Genomic DNA, 16,603 nt, shown 5'->3' with positions numbered 1-16,603 from the left:
GAGGGAAATAGAGAAGATCTACACTAACTCGAGGGACAGTATAACCTTCATTGTGAATACTGTGTTGCCACTGCAGGCCAAGAGTACATCTGCCATAGAGCTGACTTAATATATGGAGCCCTGTATGTCCAGTCATAATAATTGTTTTTCAAGCCCCCCTCCCAAAAGAAAACCTCACAATAATAATGATATTGCAATATCTATAGAAATTCCCTATAGTTAGCAAGATTGGTCGCTTTGTCATTATTACCACCAAAAGCCCAGTATCCTAATAATTGTATTATCTATTTAAAAAGCTACCATAATAACTTGATAACAAACTAACTGATTGCTTAATAATCCACATTAAGTTTGTTAAACATATTTCCCATATACCGTGTTACTTTTTTAACAGCAGTCACCAAGAACAAACCGATCTGTTGTTTTGGAATTATAGTTTTGTCAGGTATATTTTATGAGTTTACATTGTTTACTCCAATTAGTAGGAGTATTTTTTGTAATATTTTTAAAGCCCCCTCACCTATGGTCATGAAATCTGGGTAATCACCAAGGGAGTAAGGTTGCGAATACAAGGGGGCGAAATGAGTTTTCTTCATAGGGCGACTGCGCTGACGAGGATCTCTGGAATACTCTGCTTAGCCTGCTGCCGCTGTGACCCAACTTAGAAGCACTGTGTCAGTTTCATGACTGGCAGTGGAATATCTAATACTGACTTTGATAAGTACAAGTAGCATCACAAAGCTTTGAGAAAAATAAAAGAGCATTGCCAGCATTTGGATAGATTCTAGAGGTCAGTTGTTATACACAGATTTCAATGTTATATGTACTAATGCAATTCTGTGCTTCACTTGTGTGAAATTATATTTATATTATAACAAAAGCGCGAGCAAAAAAAATAATCAGACCAAATAATTTTATTTCACAAGCGCAATTAAATTCCTCACGTTTAAATTCAACAACCTGTCAAGTAGAACTCAGTCGCGTGCATAAAGAAGCCGTCTTGCATGCGAGAGCTTTGCACAAATCAGAAAGTCACATTGTACAACAAGTCAAGTAATGTAACAAAAATAATGCTGTGTGAGTCCAGGTTTACACTTATTTTTCTCCCTGGAAACAGCATGCCAATTCAAAGAGGGGCAGCTACAGGAGATTCAACAACCCTAACCCTATCAACACAATTTAAAAACTGGTATATAAGTTGAAGTCCACACTTTCAACACAAGTTGAAATGGAGACACAGTGTGGCTGTATCTTGTTGCTATTAGTTGCTTAAATTGGTCATGTGTTTTGGACATGTCGGCACATCCGTCGACCACAGAGGGTTAATTATCAACAGTTACTGTTTGCAATGCAGTAGTGGAAACACCGACAACTGTCACTGTATTACTTTAATGTTGAAGAAATATTTTAAACCAGAGGGTTCTAAGGAAGGTTCTGAAGCCTCTGCACTGTTGTCTGTAAAACTGTAGAAGCATGTGCAAAGCAGACACTCTTACACGCACGATGGTACCTTTTGTGGGTGCAGCTACTAAGTTCTACGTCTGTGGGTTGCTGAATTTAAATGCGAGGAATTTACCTGCAATGAAATTATTTGCTCGGATCATTTTTATGCTCGCGCATTTGTTATGACATAAATATGTCAGATTAATCCTTAGAATGGCTCTCTCAACCTCCAAAATGTCAAAAACAAATTCTAACAGACGAATTCAACATTTTTTCAAAAACATGTTGAATCTCCTGTAGCTACCTCTCTTTGCTCTGAAATGGCATGCTGTTTCCAAGGGGAAAAAAGTGTAAACCTGCACATATTAGTACAGTAGCAGTATATGCGGCTATAGCCAAAAGCTATAGTTTCGAACTTTGGGGTGCTAATTGTCTTCCCAGCTGCTTCACACTTGGCTGCAAAGTACCTTAGCGCAAGGTCAATACAGCCAACAAAACCACATCATTTACAAAAAGCAGATATGAAATCCCGAGGCCACCAAGTTCTTTTTTGAAACTTGAATCAAACTCTCAAAGGCTGTTGCTCAGGTCAATGTATTACTTTTTAATTCCCCCCAACAGGTTCAGCCTCTATGGCCCCCTAGACACCCATGCAGATTTTCTATTAAAAATCTTTCCATTAAAACAATTGGTATGATATCAATAATAATTAAATATGATTAACATTTTTCAGTTCAGTTTTAGTGTTCTTTAAATGAGATGAATGAGATAAAAAAAAATTAGATCAGAGCTAACACATCGTTTCTGTAAAAACAAAAGCATCTCTTAGGGACCCCAAACTTTTGAACAACAGTGGGAGTTCTAGTGGATACACATGACCAGGGGTAACAGGTTACAACAAAATGTGTATCAGACATTAGATTCAGGTTTAGCTATGCTAATATGAAGTGACAACAGTTTTTACATAATCTTATTAAAATGGTAACTAAAAATAGATAGAAGAAGACGACTGGCTAAAAAATGATAACATAATCATGAAAAAACAGGAACGCACACATGTTCACATTATAATTTCATTTAGTATTTTGCGCCATTAGCATAAGCAGAGTGCATTGTATAAATTTGTTGCAATTATTAAACAGAACAAAATAAAAATAAAAAACGTAGTTCGGTGCCACAGCTGTGAACATATTGTAACTTATCTTTTTATGTTTTTTTTTTTCCATCAGATGGCTGATGCACAGCAGAAAAAAATTGAGCATGAGAAGACAGTCCTCCAGCAGACATTCATGACAGAAAAGGAGATGCTATTAAAGAAAGAGAAACTCATTGAAGATGAGAAAAAGAGGCTTGAGAGCCAGTTTGAAGAGGAAGTGAAAAAGGCCAAGGCTCTCAAAGATGAACAGGAACGCCAGAAACAGCAGATGGAGCAGGAGAAAAAGACACTCCAGGCTACCATGGATGCAGCCCTTAGTAAACAGAAAGAGGCTGAGGAAGAAATGCTTAGAAAGCAAAAAGAAATGCAAGAACTCGAGAGGCAGAGACTAGAGCAGGAAAGGATTCTGGCAGAAGAGAACCAGAAACTGCGTGAGAAGCTACAGCAGCTTGAGGATGCTCAAAAAGATCAGCACACTAGAGAAACTGTCCGTCACAAAGATGTTATCCATCTAACAACGATTGAGACAACAAAGACAGTTTACAATGGTCAGAATGTTGGTGATGTGGTAGATGGTATAGACAAAAAGCCAGATCTGTTGGCTTTTGATGGCATCCGTGACAAAGTACCTGCAAGCAGACTTCATGAGCTTGGTGTCTTACCAAAGAAGGAGTTTGATAAACTGAAAAATGGTGAAACCACTGTTGAAGAGTTAGGCAAGACTGACAGTCTAAGAAACATTCTCAAAGGAAAGAATGCCATTGGTGGTGTTTTGACACCCTCCAATCAAAAAATGTCAATCTATCAAGCATCAAAAGAGAAGAAAATTACTCCCGGCACAGCCATGATCCTTCTTGAAGCACAAGCAGCCACAGGTTACATGTTAGAACCAATTAAGAACCAGAAACTTTCTGTTAATGCAGCTGTCAAGGAAGGACTGATTGGCCCAGAACTGCACAACAAAATGCTTTTAGCTGAGAGGGCTGTTGTTGGCTACAAGGATCCATACACTGGTGGAAAGATCTCAGTCTTTGAAGCCATGAAAAAGGGGCTAATAGAACACGATCATGCAATCAGAGTCCTTGAGGCTCAGCTTGCTACTGGTGGCATCATTGATCCAATCAACAGTCACCGTGTGACCACTGAAACAGCCTATAAACAAGGACACTATGATGCAGAAATGAATAAGATCATGGAGAACCCATCAGATGACACAAAGGGATATTTTGACCCCAGCACTCAGGAACCTTTGACATATTCTGAGTTAATGGCAAGATGCACTACTGACCCTGAGACCAGTCTGTTACTCCTGCCAATCACAGACAAAGCTGCGCAGTGCTCTAGTATATATACAGAGGAAGAGACCAAAGATGTATTCGGCAAAACAACTGTGTCTGTACCATTTGGTAGATTCAAGGGAAAGACTGTCACGATCTGGGAGATAATCAACTCAGAATACTTTACAGAAGACCAGAAGAAGGACCTCCTCCGTCAGTACAAGACAGGCAAAATCACAATTGAAAAGATCATTAAGATTGTTATCACTGTTGCTGAGGAAAAAGAGAAGAAAAATGAAATTACCTTTGATGGTCTGAGAGCACCCGTGCCTGCTACTGACCTTCTGGAATCCAAAATCATTGATAAAGATCTGTACAACAAATTGCATAATGGCAACATGACTGTCAGTGAGGTGTCTCAAATGGAGCCTGTCCACAAAGCATTGAAGGGCACGAACTGTATTGCGGGTGTAGTCATTGACTCCTCTAAGGAGACAATGTCCTTCTATCAAGCCATGAAGAAGGACATGATGAGGCCCGGGCCTGCCTTGAACTTGCTTGAAGCCCAAGCAGGTACAGGCTACTTGGTCGACCCAGTTCACAATCAGAAGTATACTGTTGATGAAGCTGTCAAAGCAGGTGTTGTTGGTCCTGAGCTGCATGAAAAGCTTCTGTCTGCAGAAAGAGCTGTTACAGGCTACAGAGATCCATACACTGGAAAAGCTGTATCTCTATTCCAAGCAATGAAAAAAGATCTCATACCTAAAGAACAAGGACTCCGCTTACTCGATGCCCAAATGACAACTGGTGGCATCATAGATCCAGTAAAGAGCCATCGCATTCCTCATGATGTGGCTTGCAAGAGAAACTACTTTGATGATGAAATGAAGCAGGCTCTGAGTAATCCAAATGATGAAACTAAATGCTTCTTTGACCCCAACACAAAAGAAAATCTCACATACTCTCAGCTCTTTGACAGATGTGTCACTGACAAGAAAACTGGTCTGCGGGTCCTCCCTCTCTCTGATGAAGCAATCAATGCTAAGGAACAACCAGCATACACCGAAGCCCAGACCAAAGAGGCTATGACTCAGGCTACTGTAGAAGTTAACTCTGGACCATTTAAGGGCAGGAAAATGACCCTGTGGGAAATTATCTACTCTGAATACCTCACTGAGGAAGAGAGACTTGACCTGCTCAGACAGTTTAGGTCAGGAAAAATTACAATTGAAAAGATAATTAAGATTATCATCACAATTGTAGATGAGAAAGAAGCCAAGAAACAAGAACAGTCCAGCTTCAAGGGACTCAGAGCTCCTGTTCCAGCAGACTCCCTGTATGAGTCTAAAATCATTGACAAACCAACCTTTGACCTGCTTCAACAAGGCAAAACTACACCCAAGAAAGTCAGTGAAAATCCCAATGTCAGTAAATACCTCCAGGGCTCTAGTAGCATTGCTGGACTCTACCTGGAACCAACAAAAGAGAAACTCAGCATTTATCAAGCTATGAAGAAAAAGCTTCTCCGCCATAACACTGGCCTTTCACTTCTCGAGGCTCAGGCTGCAAGTGGGTTCATTGTAGATCCTGTAAGAAACCAATGCCTGTCAGTAGATGAAGCAGTAAAGTCAGGAGTTGTTGGTCCAGAGTTACATGAAAAACTCCTCTCTGCAGAAAAAGCTGTCACTGGTTACAAAGATCCATTCACAGGCCACAAAATCTCCCTCTTTGAAGCAATGCAGAAAGATCTAATCTTAAAGGAACATGCGATGCCCCTATTGGAGGCCCAGATTGTGAGTGGAGGAATTATTGACCCTGTAAAAAGCCATCGTGTCCCCACTGATGTTGCATATCAGAAGAACATTTTGAGCAGAGATATTGCCAAGACCCTCTCTGAACCATGTGATGAAAACAAAGTTTTCTCTGACCCAGAAACTGATGACACTATAACCTACAGACAACTTAAAGACAAATGCCAAAAAGATAAAGACACCGGCCTGTACATGCTCTCACTCTCCAAGCCGCAGTCTCCAACTGTTGTAGAGAAGACATACCTCTACACAGAGGAGCAAACACAGAGTGAGCTGTCCAGTACCCAGCTTGACATTCCTATTGAGGGGCTTGCTGATAAACCCATGAATCTCTGGGATATCATGAACTCAAATTTGCTTCCAGAGCAAGAGAGGCAGAAGCTCCTAGATGAATATCGCTCTGGTAAAATCACTAAAGAGCGGATGATCATCATCATTATTGAGATCATGGAGCAAAGAGAGATCATCAGAAATGATAGTCCACTGTCATATATGACTATAAGGAGAAGGATAACTATTGAGGAGCTCTACAATGCTCGCATCATTGATTTGGAAACATACAACCTTCTTAAACAGGGCAAGAGAGACATCCGTAACATAATGGAGTTGACAAGTGTAAAGCAGTATCTTTATGGGACAGGCTGTGTCGCAGGCGTCACAACAGACTCGACCTCCAAGCTAAGCATATACCAAGCAATGAAGAGAGGTTTTATTAAACCAGAAATAGGCCTCACCCTCCTAGAAGCCCAAGCTGCTACAGGATTCATTGTTGATCCACTGAAGAACGAAACGCTCACTGTTGATGAAGCTGTCCGTAAGGGTGTTGTTGGCCCTGAGATCCATGATAAACTTCTTTCAGCTGAAAGAGCTGTCACAGGATACAAAGATCCCTACAGTGGAAAAATCATAGCACTTTTCCAGGCCATGAAAAAGGATCTCGTTCCAGAGGATTATGCTCTCAAAATGTTGGAGGCACAAACTGCCACTGGTGGTATTATTGATCCTGAATTCCAGTTCCACCTGCCAACAGATGTCGCTATGCAAAGAGGCTATATCAACAAGGAAACCAATGAGAAACTGAATGATGATGTGAAAGGATTCATTGATCCTGTCACTGATGAGAAACTGTCTTATGCACAGCTACTCAAACGATGCAAGTTGGATGGTGGATTGCGCCTGCTTTCATTGGGAGACCAGCGGCTGACATTCAAGGGTCTGAGAAAACAAATCACAATTGAGGAGTTGATTCGCTCACAAATCATTGATCAGCAGACCGTCACTGACCTGAATGAAGGTCTTGTTTCAGTAGAGGAGATTAGTAATAGGCTATCAAGGTACCTGCAGGGCACAGGCTGTATTGCTGGTGTATTTTTGGAGTCCACAAAGGAACGGCTGTCAATTTACCAGGCTATGAAGAAGAACATGATTAGGCCAGGCACTGCATTTGAACTCCTTGAGTCCCAGGCAGCCACAGGATATGTTATCGATCCAATCAAAAACCTCAAACTGACTGTCAATGAAGCAGTAAAGATGGGAATAGTAGGCCCAGAATTCAAAGACAAGCTTCTCTCTGCTGAGCGTGCAGTAACAGGATATAGAGATCCTTATACAGGCAAGACAATCTCTTTGTTCCAGGCCATGAAGAAAGGGCTTATCCTAAAAGATCATGGTATCCGTCTACTCGAAGCTCAGATTGCCACTGGCGGAATAATTGACCCGGAGGAAAGTCACCGTCTGCCAGTTGAGGTGGCTTACAATCGTGGCTTCTTCGATGAGGAAATGAATGAGATACTGACAGATCCATCTGATGATACCAAAGGCTTTTTTGATCCCAACACTGAGGAAAACCTAACCTACCTCCAGCTGATGGAGAGGTGTATCACTGATCCTGACACCGGCCTGGTGCTTCTGCTACTCAAAGAGAAGAAGCAGGAAAGAAAGACCTCTTCCAAATCCTCAGTACGTAAACGCAGAGTTGTCATTGTAGATCCAGAGACTGGCAAAGAAATGACTGTGTATGAGGCCTACCGCAAGGGGCTCATTGACCACCAAACCTACCTGGAGCTTGCTGAGCAGGAGTGTGAATGGGAAGAAATCACAATGACTTCTTCTGATGGCACTGTAAAATCCGTCATTATTGACAGGAAGTCAGGAAGACAGTATGATGTTGATGACGCTATTGCACGTGGCTTTATTGACCAGAAGGCTCTTGAAACATACCGAGCTGGAAACCTGTCCATCACAGAGTTTGCTGACTTGCTTTCTGGAAACATGGGAGGCTTCCGTTCACGATCATCCTCATTTGGTTCTACCACTGGTTCCACTTACTCCTCTTCAATGAGCCCCCTACCATCAATTAAACCACCTGCAGTCATATGGAATGACCCAACAGAGGAGACTGGCCCTGTAGCAGGAATATTAGACATAGACACATTGGAAAAAGTGTCTGTCACTGAGGCAATCCACAGAAATCTGGTAGATAACATCACTGGTCAAAGACTGTTGGAGGCCCAGGCATGTACAGGTGGAATAATTGACCCCACAAGTGGAGAGAGATACTCAATTGCAGAGGCCACAGAAAAAGGTCTTGTGGACAAAATCATGGTTGATCGTCTGAACCTGGCTCAAAAAGCATTCAATGGATTTGAAGACCCCAGAACTAAAGTGAAGATGTCTGCCTCCCAGGCGTTGAAAAAGGGCTGGCTGTATTATGAGGCTGGTCAGCGTTTCCTTGAGGTCCAATATCTAACTGGTGGACTCATTGAGCCTGATGTTGAGGGCAGGGTGTCAATAGATGAATCCATTAGGAAGGGTACGATCGATGCTCGCACTGCCCAGAAACTGAGGGATGTCGGTGCCTATTCTAAATATCTGACCTGCCCAAAAACCAAACTGAAAATCTCCTTCAAAGATGCCATGGACAAAAGTATGGTTGAGGAAGGCTCCGGCTTAAGGCTTCTGGAAGCCTCTTCCCAGTCTAGCAAAGGCCTTTACAGTCCCTACAATGCTAGTGGCTCTGGATCGGCTTATGGCTCCCGGAGTGGCTCAAGAACCGGATCCCGATCAGGCTCCAGGAGAGGCAGTATTGATGCTGGCTCTGGCTTTAGCATGAACTTCTCATCTTCCTCCTTTACATCTTCTTCTGGCTACAGCCGCAGATTCTAGATTTTATATATTGACTAGAAACCAGCAGTACTAATGCACTTTACAGTTGCATTTCTAACAGGAAATAAATAGTTAAAGTAACAGAAAATATAATTTATTTGTTCTTCCCTGCATGTGGCCAAAACAAGAATTGTCTAGGTTATTACTTTTTCATATAACATCAGTCTAAACATGCGCTCTAGATGTAGAAACATAACCAGGCATTGCAAAATATATAAAATATTCATATCTTCTGGTACAGATGACAAAGTGAGTTTATATTTTTCAAAGCAAAGCATGCCTTTCTGCTGTTTGAGTTTATAGTTTTTATATAACACAATTCAAAAGATGTATACTTTATACTTTCTGAAACTAATATATACTTCCTGTATATCAAACAGAAATATTTCTTGAATATTTCATGTTTCCTTAGAAATTTTGTTTATTTTTTATCTTTTTCAACAGTACTGGTAAAGAGATACCAAATGTTAACATAATTCTAATGTTTTTAACTAAAATATTTGGATGCATTTAAAATTCCTGAATGTTTGTAAAGAGTATGCACAGAGTATGTGTTAATTTTTTAATGTTACAAATTGTCTGGGTTACTGCATTATGCACCCAGTAACTTGCAGCACAGAATACATCTGCGACACTACACAAAGAGACACTATAGGAATGCAACAAGTTCCACAATTAAATCCATGTACACTGTTCTGAAATCAGTTTTAGATCTGTCATTACTTTGCTTTTACACCCATTTATATTCAGTATGTCTTTTCATCTTTTGAGTTAACTGCACCATTGTTTTACACACTGCTCATAACCATCATCACTCAAGTGCTCCCACTAAATCCCAAGATGATGTCAGACTCGATCCCGATCCCCTCCACAGACCTGCTCCTGTTATTTTGATTCTTGTAAGTTGAATTTATTATTTGTATTTGTTTTTCTTTCGTTGCCCATTTTCTTCTGTTTGTTTTGATCACAACTAATAGCCAGTCCCAAACACTGCCTTTGGTGTCATTTCACTTGTCAACTTTCTCTGTTTATTCTCATTATTGTTGTTTTTCACCATCTTCCTTGTTTTTTCACAGCTGCCTCAGTCACTCAGAATCCAACATCTGGTCACATGTACTCAACTGGCTGGAGAATACGATCTTCTAACCTTGGATGGATCTGTGAGTCCATGCCAGCCTCATGCTGTAACACAGGTACAGAGCATAATTGCATCATTGTTTTTCAAAGATTAAGCTTTGTTTCATCAAGATTTGTTTTGCAGTATTCATTTCATTGCTTTCTTTTTAATTTCTCGCTGCATTGTTTGGTTTATTTTGATTACATAGTTTTTTTCCTTTTGCTTCTAGATACCATTGAGTATGTCCTTTCTTCCATTGTACATCACTGTTGAAGGAAGCTGAGGCTGAGTCAACATCATCTTGGGAAGCCTTTCTAGGAACACTTCATTTATTACCATTTGCCATGTATTTATTACTTGAATGCTAATACTGATATTTATGTTATATCCTGGCATTTTTAGAGAAAAGCCACTCAGAATAAAAACATTTATGTGTACATTTCAATCGAAACAATACATCTAGACTTTTTTTTTGCTATTCCTGACTACATATCCAGTTCAACTGAAGTACCTATGAAAGTAATTTAGAGAACTGAGATATTGATTCAGCACCACATTGCATGAATTTATGTTTTTTCAAATTAATTCCTTTCTTTTGCCTTTTTTTTTTTTGCTGCAAATTTCCTTTTTTGCAGATTCAAAGACAGCACAAAGAATAATTGTGCTTAGTTATTTTCTCAAATGACCTATTTCTGTTATGCATCTTTAAAGTTTTACTGCTGTAAATCTTTTTGTTTTCATGATGGTTTTGATATTATGAATGTCTTGCATGTTTTACTAACTTTTTAAAGGATATTGGGGGGGAAAAATGTTGGTGTAAAATAAAAGCAACTTCAGTAAGTGTTAAGTGTGCCAATTTAAGTTTCAGCAATATATAAAACGACAAACTAACTGGTTGGATTTTGTTATGGGGCAGATGTTGCTTCAGCGACATGGCAAAAAAACCTCTTGTATGTGAACTTAACACTATGTTGTAAATAAACGTGCTCTGAAGAAGCATTCTTGTCATTTGTATATCAGTACCCAGTTTTTTAAGAGTACTTTTTCACTGCTTCTGCCTCAGTTTACATTAATATAAATACTACGTTAATATTTGATTAAATAAGTATGTATTCTATATAGAACAATTGCTTTAATACGCCTGTAGATGTGATATAATACTATTACCTATGTGATATGATACTATTACCTGAAACAAGTACCTTATCACTGATAGAAGAGAAGGAAAAAATAAATAACAGTCAACCACATGAGGGCAGTGTTAGACAGACCTACTTTCTGCAAGGAAGCAGCTCAGTCAGGTGAAAGCGCCACAGGTCCAACTCCTGCTCTGCCCTAAACCCACTGTTTATTCTGTTTATCACATAAGTGAGTTTCTGTCATTAGGCATTTCACGACTAATTACAGTCAATTTTCTATACAATTTCTATTTTTCTAGCTTTTCATAAATCAGAGTGAAAAGACCCCAGAATGGGGTTTCTGAATTCAGGGTATGCATGTTTGTTTACACCCAAAGTCCTTCACACTACATGCATACAGATGTTTGCTCTGTGTGCCAACATTAGCCAGTGGGTTTGATGGAAGAGCCTGCCAACAGAAGCTCCGGGGCATTCACCACCCTGAATTCTTCACTTAGCTCCCTTGACTACTCTGAATTGACCCCAACTCTCCCTGCGTTTGATGAGCGGGAGGTAAGCACACAGAGAGAAATAAAACCCACTGTATACAGAATGCTATAAAATAATGAATTGCTCCATTAACAGTCTCAGCTAAAGCAGAGAGACTGGAACAGGGATCATTTTGTATATTTTACCCACTGGTTTCTTGCAGGATAAAGGCTGCTACTTGTTTGGATCACCAGGAGCTACTTCACAGGATCAGAGCTATGGGTATGCTACTGTAAACGAATTTAAAAGCAAAAGGAATGAATGAAATACTCTGGACCACAACAGATAACAATCTAGGCACATTAAAAGAAAAAAGAATGACTGCCAGATTGACAGCGGCCACCAACAGCCTGTGACAACGGTCATTTGTAGCAGCTTTGTGGACCAGTGCATTTCCATTTGTCACAGACACAAAGACAGGGTCTTGAATTGTGTAGTAAGCACTAAGTGTAAAGCATCTGATTGGAACATAGTTAAACAAGAAAACCAAAGTTCCAGCCCAGCAGACAGAGAGAGCACATGCCTTCCTAATGATCTATTTTGGAAAGTTTTTAAACCAAGAAATCCTGATACTATATCTGTGTAGCTGTAATTTCATTATAATAACAGTAACACATAAGTAGCAATAAAATGATGAGCCACAAACAGCAGTGTATTGTGTCATTATCAGGATATAGCAAAATGAATACTGTTATTAGCATGAAAAAGTATAACCAACCAAGACAGGCCATCAGTTCACACACACCAGTAAAAGTAGTCATAAAACTGCAAAAAAAAGAAAAAAAAAAGATCTGGCAGGTCTGTATATGAATATTTAAATATTACCAATGAATAACTGTATTTACTTATGAATATTAATGATGTTAGCTGTTTGAGTGCTGTGTTTGCAATCATTAGTTCATTTAGTACAATCCTTATGTGCATGATTCTAAATTACAGTGGTAATAGTATTTGACTAAAATGTGATCAATGCAACGTTTTCTCCTGTTCTTCTCTGATTCAGCAGGGAAATAGAGGACATGAGCCAATGGCAGTGTGAATTCAGGGGTCAAATCAGAGCACTGAGACAGTGGCTCAAGAGCATGGAGATGAGGCTACCTCCTCTGGACCCCAGGGTCAGTTTGCCTTATTGTGTGTGTGTCTGCTTGCATGCTGTTGCCTGCATTCTAAAGTTCATCGTATGACACGGGCTGGTGAAAAAATGCACCTCTGCGTATGTTTATACTGTGTTAATATCCCAGTGAGTTGAACACTGTGATGCTCATTAGATGCCACTGGTATCTCACAGATAGTGAAGCAAGTAGGTTCACTTCTGGGAGCTCTGTGCTGAGCACCAAAAGTGTGTAATTGCACAATAGCAGTTAAATGTAATGTATAGTGACTATTTGCAGGTCTGAAGGACACCTTGTATGTAACTTTGAGACATCAGTGACAAAAGAGCAGTATTTGATTTCCAGGGAAGAAGACAAAAAGAGGTGTTTGGCACTTTTATAAAGGGGAAAAAATAGTATATTTAATTAATTGATGTTGTTATTAAAATCTGTAGCATCTTTGAGCTTCCTGCCAAGCAAGTCTACATAATTAAAATCCATCTGTCGTGCCTCTGCTTCCTTTTCTCTCTCCCTGACTCCCTGTTTATGCCAGCTACAGTACTTTTACAAAAATATGTTTTGGATTCCATTTTTAATCACACATGAAAACAATTCAGCAATGCTACTTTATTATCAGGTCACAAGATTAGAATAAAAAAAAATCTACTCTCATTCTACTTTCATTTATTAGTTCAGTGCAGTTTGAGCTGCACTAATCTCTCCCTGCTAAATGATTGCTATGACAATGCTAATGTTTAGCAAGCTTACGAAGGGTATTGTGATTTTGTTAGCATATTATCATGCACATGAACAAGAAATACAAGGTGAGGACTTTTATTTCATTGCTCAAGAAGAGACACTCGTGGAAGTCAAATAAATTAATCTTTTGTCCTGCCTCCCTCTCGGCACCCCCAACCAATCACGGCAGACGGCTGCCCCTCCCTGAGCCTGGTTCTGCAGAATAGAATAGAATAGAATAGCCTTTATTGTCATTGTACAGAGTACAACGAAATTGGAGTGCCACTCCCTTGGTGCAAGTTTCAATAATAAATATAAATGTAAAATATAAAAAGTACAAAAAAAACAATCGTAAGTACTCAAACAATAGTATGTACAATATATACAGGATAGCAGCATTAATATAATGACAGTGACGGTATGGAATAGGTTCAATTGTTTTTGTGCTTATTTACTACGGTGATAGCTCTGGGAAAGAAGCTATCCCTGAATCTGTTTGTCCTGGTTTTATGTGACCTGTACCGTCGGCCTGACGGTAATAGTTCAAACAGTTGGTTGCTGGGGTGAGAGTGGTCCTTGATGATATTGCCAGCTCTGCTGAGGTACCGAGAGTTTGCAGTGACCTCCAGGCTGGGCAGAGAGCAGCCAGTGATCTTCTGGGCTGTGTTGATGACCCTCTGCAGTACTTTCCTGTCTGCAGCTGAGCACCCTGCATACCATGTTGTTATGCCGTACGTTAGGATGCTCTCTATGGTGGCTCTGTAAAATGTCACCAGCAGCCTCTCCTCCAGGTTGTTCCTCCTGAGCACTCTCAGAAAGTGGAGACGCTGCTGGGCCTTTTTAACCACCGCTGTAGTATTTGCAGTCCAGGAGAGGTCATCAGATATCTGCACGCCCAGAAACCTCATGGAGTGTACCCTCTCTACACAGCTCCCGTGAATGTAAAGTGGGGCCGGGTCTGCTCTGCCCTTCCTGAAGTCCAAGATAAGTTCTTTAGTTTTCGTGGTGTTCAGTTGGAGGTTGTTAACTGAACACCACTCAGTCAGTCTGTTGACCTCATCTCTGTAGTCCGACTCATCCCCCCTTGAGATGAGTCCAACCACTGTGGTGTCATCCGCGAACTTTATGATGGTGTTTGAGAGATGGGTAGGGGAGCAGTCGGATGTGTAGAGCGTAAACAGGAGGGGACTCAAAACACATCCTTGTGGAGACCCGGTGCTGAGTGTGATGGTGCTGGACCGGTGGGGGCCGAGTCTGACAGACTGTGGTCTATTTGTCAGGAAGTCCTTGATCCAGAGGCAGATGGGGGTGGAGAGTCCCAGGTGAGACAGTTTCTGGACCAGGATCTCCGGGATGATATGATTGAATGCTGAGCTGAAGTCCAGAAAGAGCATTCTCACATAGCTTCCTCGGTGCTCCAGGTGACTCAGCGCAGTGTGGAGCGCTATGGTGATAGCGTCCTCGGTGGAACGATTTGTCCTGTAGGCAAATTGGTGGGGGTCCAGAGTGGGAGGCAGACCGGCCCTGATGTGCTGACAGACCAGTCTCTCAAAGCACTTCATCACTACAGGCGTAAGTGCAACAGGCCTGTAGTCATTTGGGCTGGCCACAGCTGTCTTCTTGGCGATGGGGATGATGGTGGAGGTTTTGAGGCAGGGCGGGACGGTGTTTGATGACAAGGAAAGGTTGAAGATTTTAGTGAAGACTCCGGTCAGTTCGTCAGCACATGCTCTGAGAACCTTTCCATGTATTCCATCAGGACCTGCCGCCTTCCTGGGATTCACTGACCTTAGAACACACCTCACTTGATGCTCCCTGAGTGTTAGTGTGCCAGTGCTGGGGGCGGGTGGAAGTGGTGTGGCAGCTGAGGGCTTGGTCGTCTCAAAGCGGGCGAAGAAAAGGTTTAGATCCTCAGCCAGTGAGGCATCAGTCCTAGATGTTGCCTGGTTATTGCTTCTGTAGTTGGTAATGTGATTGATCCCCTGCCACATTTTTCTGGGGTCGTTGTCAGCAAAGTGATCTTCAATCCTCCTCCTATAGGCAGCCTTAGCTTTCCTGATGCCTCTACTCAGGTCTGCCCTGGCCGCCCTATACGCAGCCCTGTCCCCTGACTTGAAGGCAGTGTTGCGGCTTTTTAGGAGGTTTTTTTAGGAGGTTTCCTCCTGTTAAAACTGTTAAAAGGGGTTTTTCCTCCTCACTGTCGCCAAGTGCTTGCTCTTAGAGGGTCATTTGATTGTTGGGGTTTTCTCTGTTTTATTCTACGGTTTTTACTTTACAATATAAAGCACCTTGTGCTATATAAATATAATTGTATTAGATTAATAAATAATAATAAAAAAATTATAATAATTAATAAATTGAAGTTGTAGCGGCCGGCAACTACGTGAGTAGGCAGAAAATGAGAGATTCAGTTCTGTCCATACTTACACAAGCAATCAACTCCCCCCAAGGTCAGAGAGACACTCCCATGCATGAACATCATTTTTATTGTTTATCACTATCAATTGTGTTGTCACTCAATGTTGTGCCCTTTTCCCTCATTATTGTCTATCACTCTCATGTAATGTCACTCTGTCTTTATGTCTTCTACTTCAGCTGCTCAATTTCCTAATGGAGATTAGGCTCCGTTTTAACAATAGTATACTGGATCCTGTAAACGATGTGGAGACTAAGAGAGCAAAGAAATCAAAGGGAAGCTAAACCAATGACTCATGCAAGTCACTATACTGAGACCTTTGAGTGTACTGAAAGAGAGGAGCAGGAGTGTGGAAGTTTGTCAAAATACTCAGAGGGCCACTGAGGTGGTCCTCGTCCCCTCCTGCAGAGAGACTTCTTTAGACCACAGGAGGACAGAGGGGCTGGGGAATCAGACCCTATTGTGCCTGGCCTGGACAACCGGGCTAGAGAAGTGCTTGGCACTGGAGGCCCTCTGCACACATGAGCGAACACATTGAAAAGACATCAGACTCAGATGGGAGGAAGAGGCAAGGGGGCAGGAAAAAAAAGAAAAGAAAGGAAAGCAGGATTTTTACGGTAAAAGCATTCAGATCTAACTAAGTGGGCATTTACTGAACACAATTAGATTTAGTCATACAACCAAATTTTTTACAAATATTTATAAATGCAACTTGTCGCAAC

At 41.0% G+C, this 16,603-nt stretch overlaps 2 protein-coding genes across 19 annotated transcripts in view; both read left to right on the top strand.

Annotated features, from left to right (window-relative positions):
* The window catches only part of plecb (plectin b), a 130,323-nt gene extending 119,346 nt beyond the window's left edge, over window positions 1-10,977 (top strand). For all 17 annotated transcript variants that reach the window (XM_026183396.1, XM_026183393.1, XM_026183397.1 and 14 more), the window contains 3 exons: window positions 2,673-9,751; window positions 9,929-10,045; window positions 10,199-10,977. In XM_026183396.1, coding sequence (XP_026039181.1) covers window positions 2,673-8,852 — 6,180 coding nt within the window. In that variant the 3' untranslated portion in view covers window positions 8,853-9,751; window positions 9,929-10,045; window positions 10,199-10,977. The remainder of the gene's footprint in view (window positions 1-2,672; window positions 9,752-9,928; window positions 10,046-10,198) is intronic.
* Window positions 10,978-11,597: 620 nt separating this feature from the next.
* The window catches only part of macf1b (microtubule actin crosslinking factor 1b), a 32,442-nt gene continuing 27,436 nt past the window's right edge, over window positions 11,598-16,603 (top strand). Inside the window, exons 1-2 of one of the 2 annotated variants that reach the window (XM_026183408.1) lie at window positions 11,598-11,858; window positions 12,640-12,751. In XM_026183408.1, the coding sequence (XP_026039193.1) occupies window positions 12,656-12,751 (96 nt within the window). In that variant the 5' untranslated portion in view covers window positions 11,598-11,858; window positions 12,640-12,655. Of the gene's footprint in view, window positions 11,859-12,639; window positions 12,752-16,603 lie in introns of those variants that run through there. The other variant, XM_026183407.1, reaches the window with a different exon arrangement.

This window comes from Astatotilapia calliptera, chromosome 11, assembly GCF_900246225.1.
Source record: "Astatotilapia calliptera chromosome 11, fAstCal1.2, whole genome shotgun sequence".
Classification (NCBI taxonomy): Eukaryota; Metazoa; Chordata; class Actinopteri; order Cichliformes; family Cichlidae; genus Astatotilapia; species Astatotilapia calliptera.
This window is presented reverse-complemented; position numbering and strand designations above follow the sequence as displayed.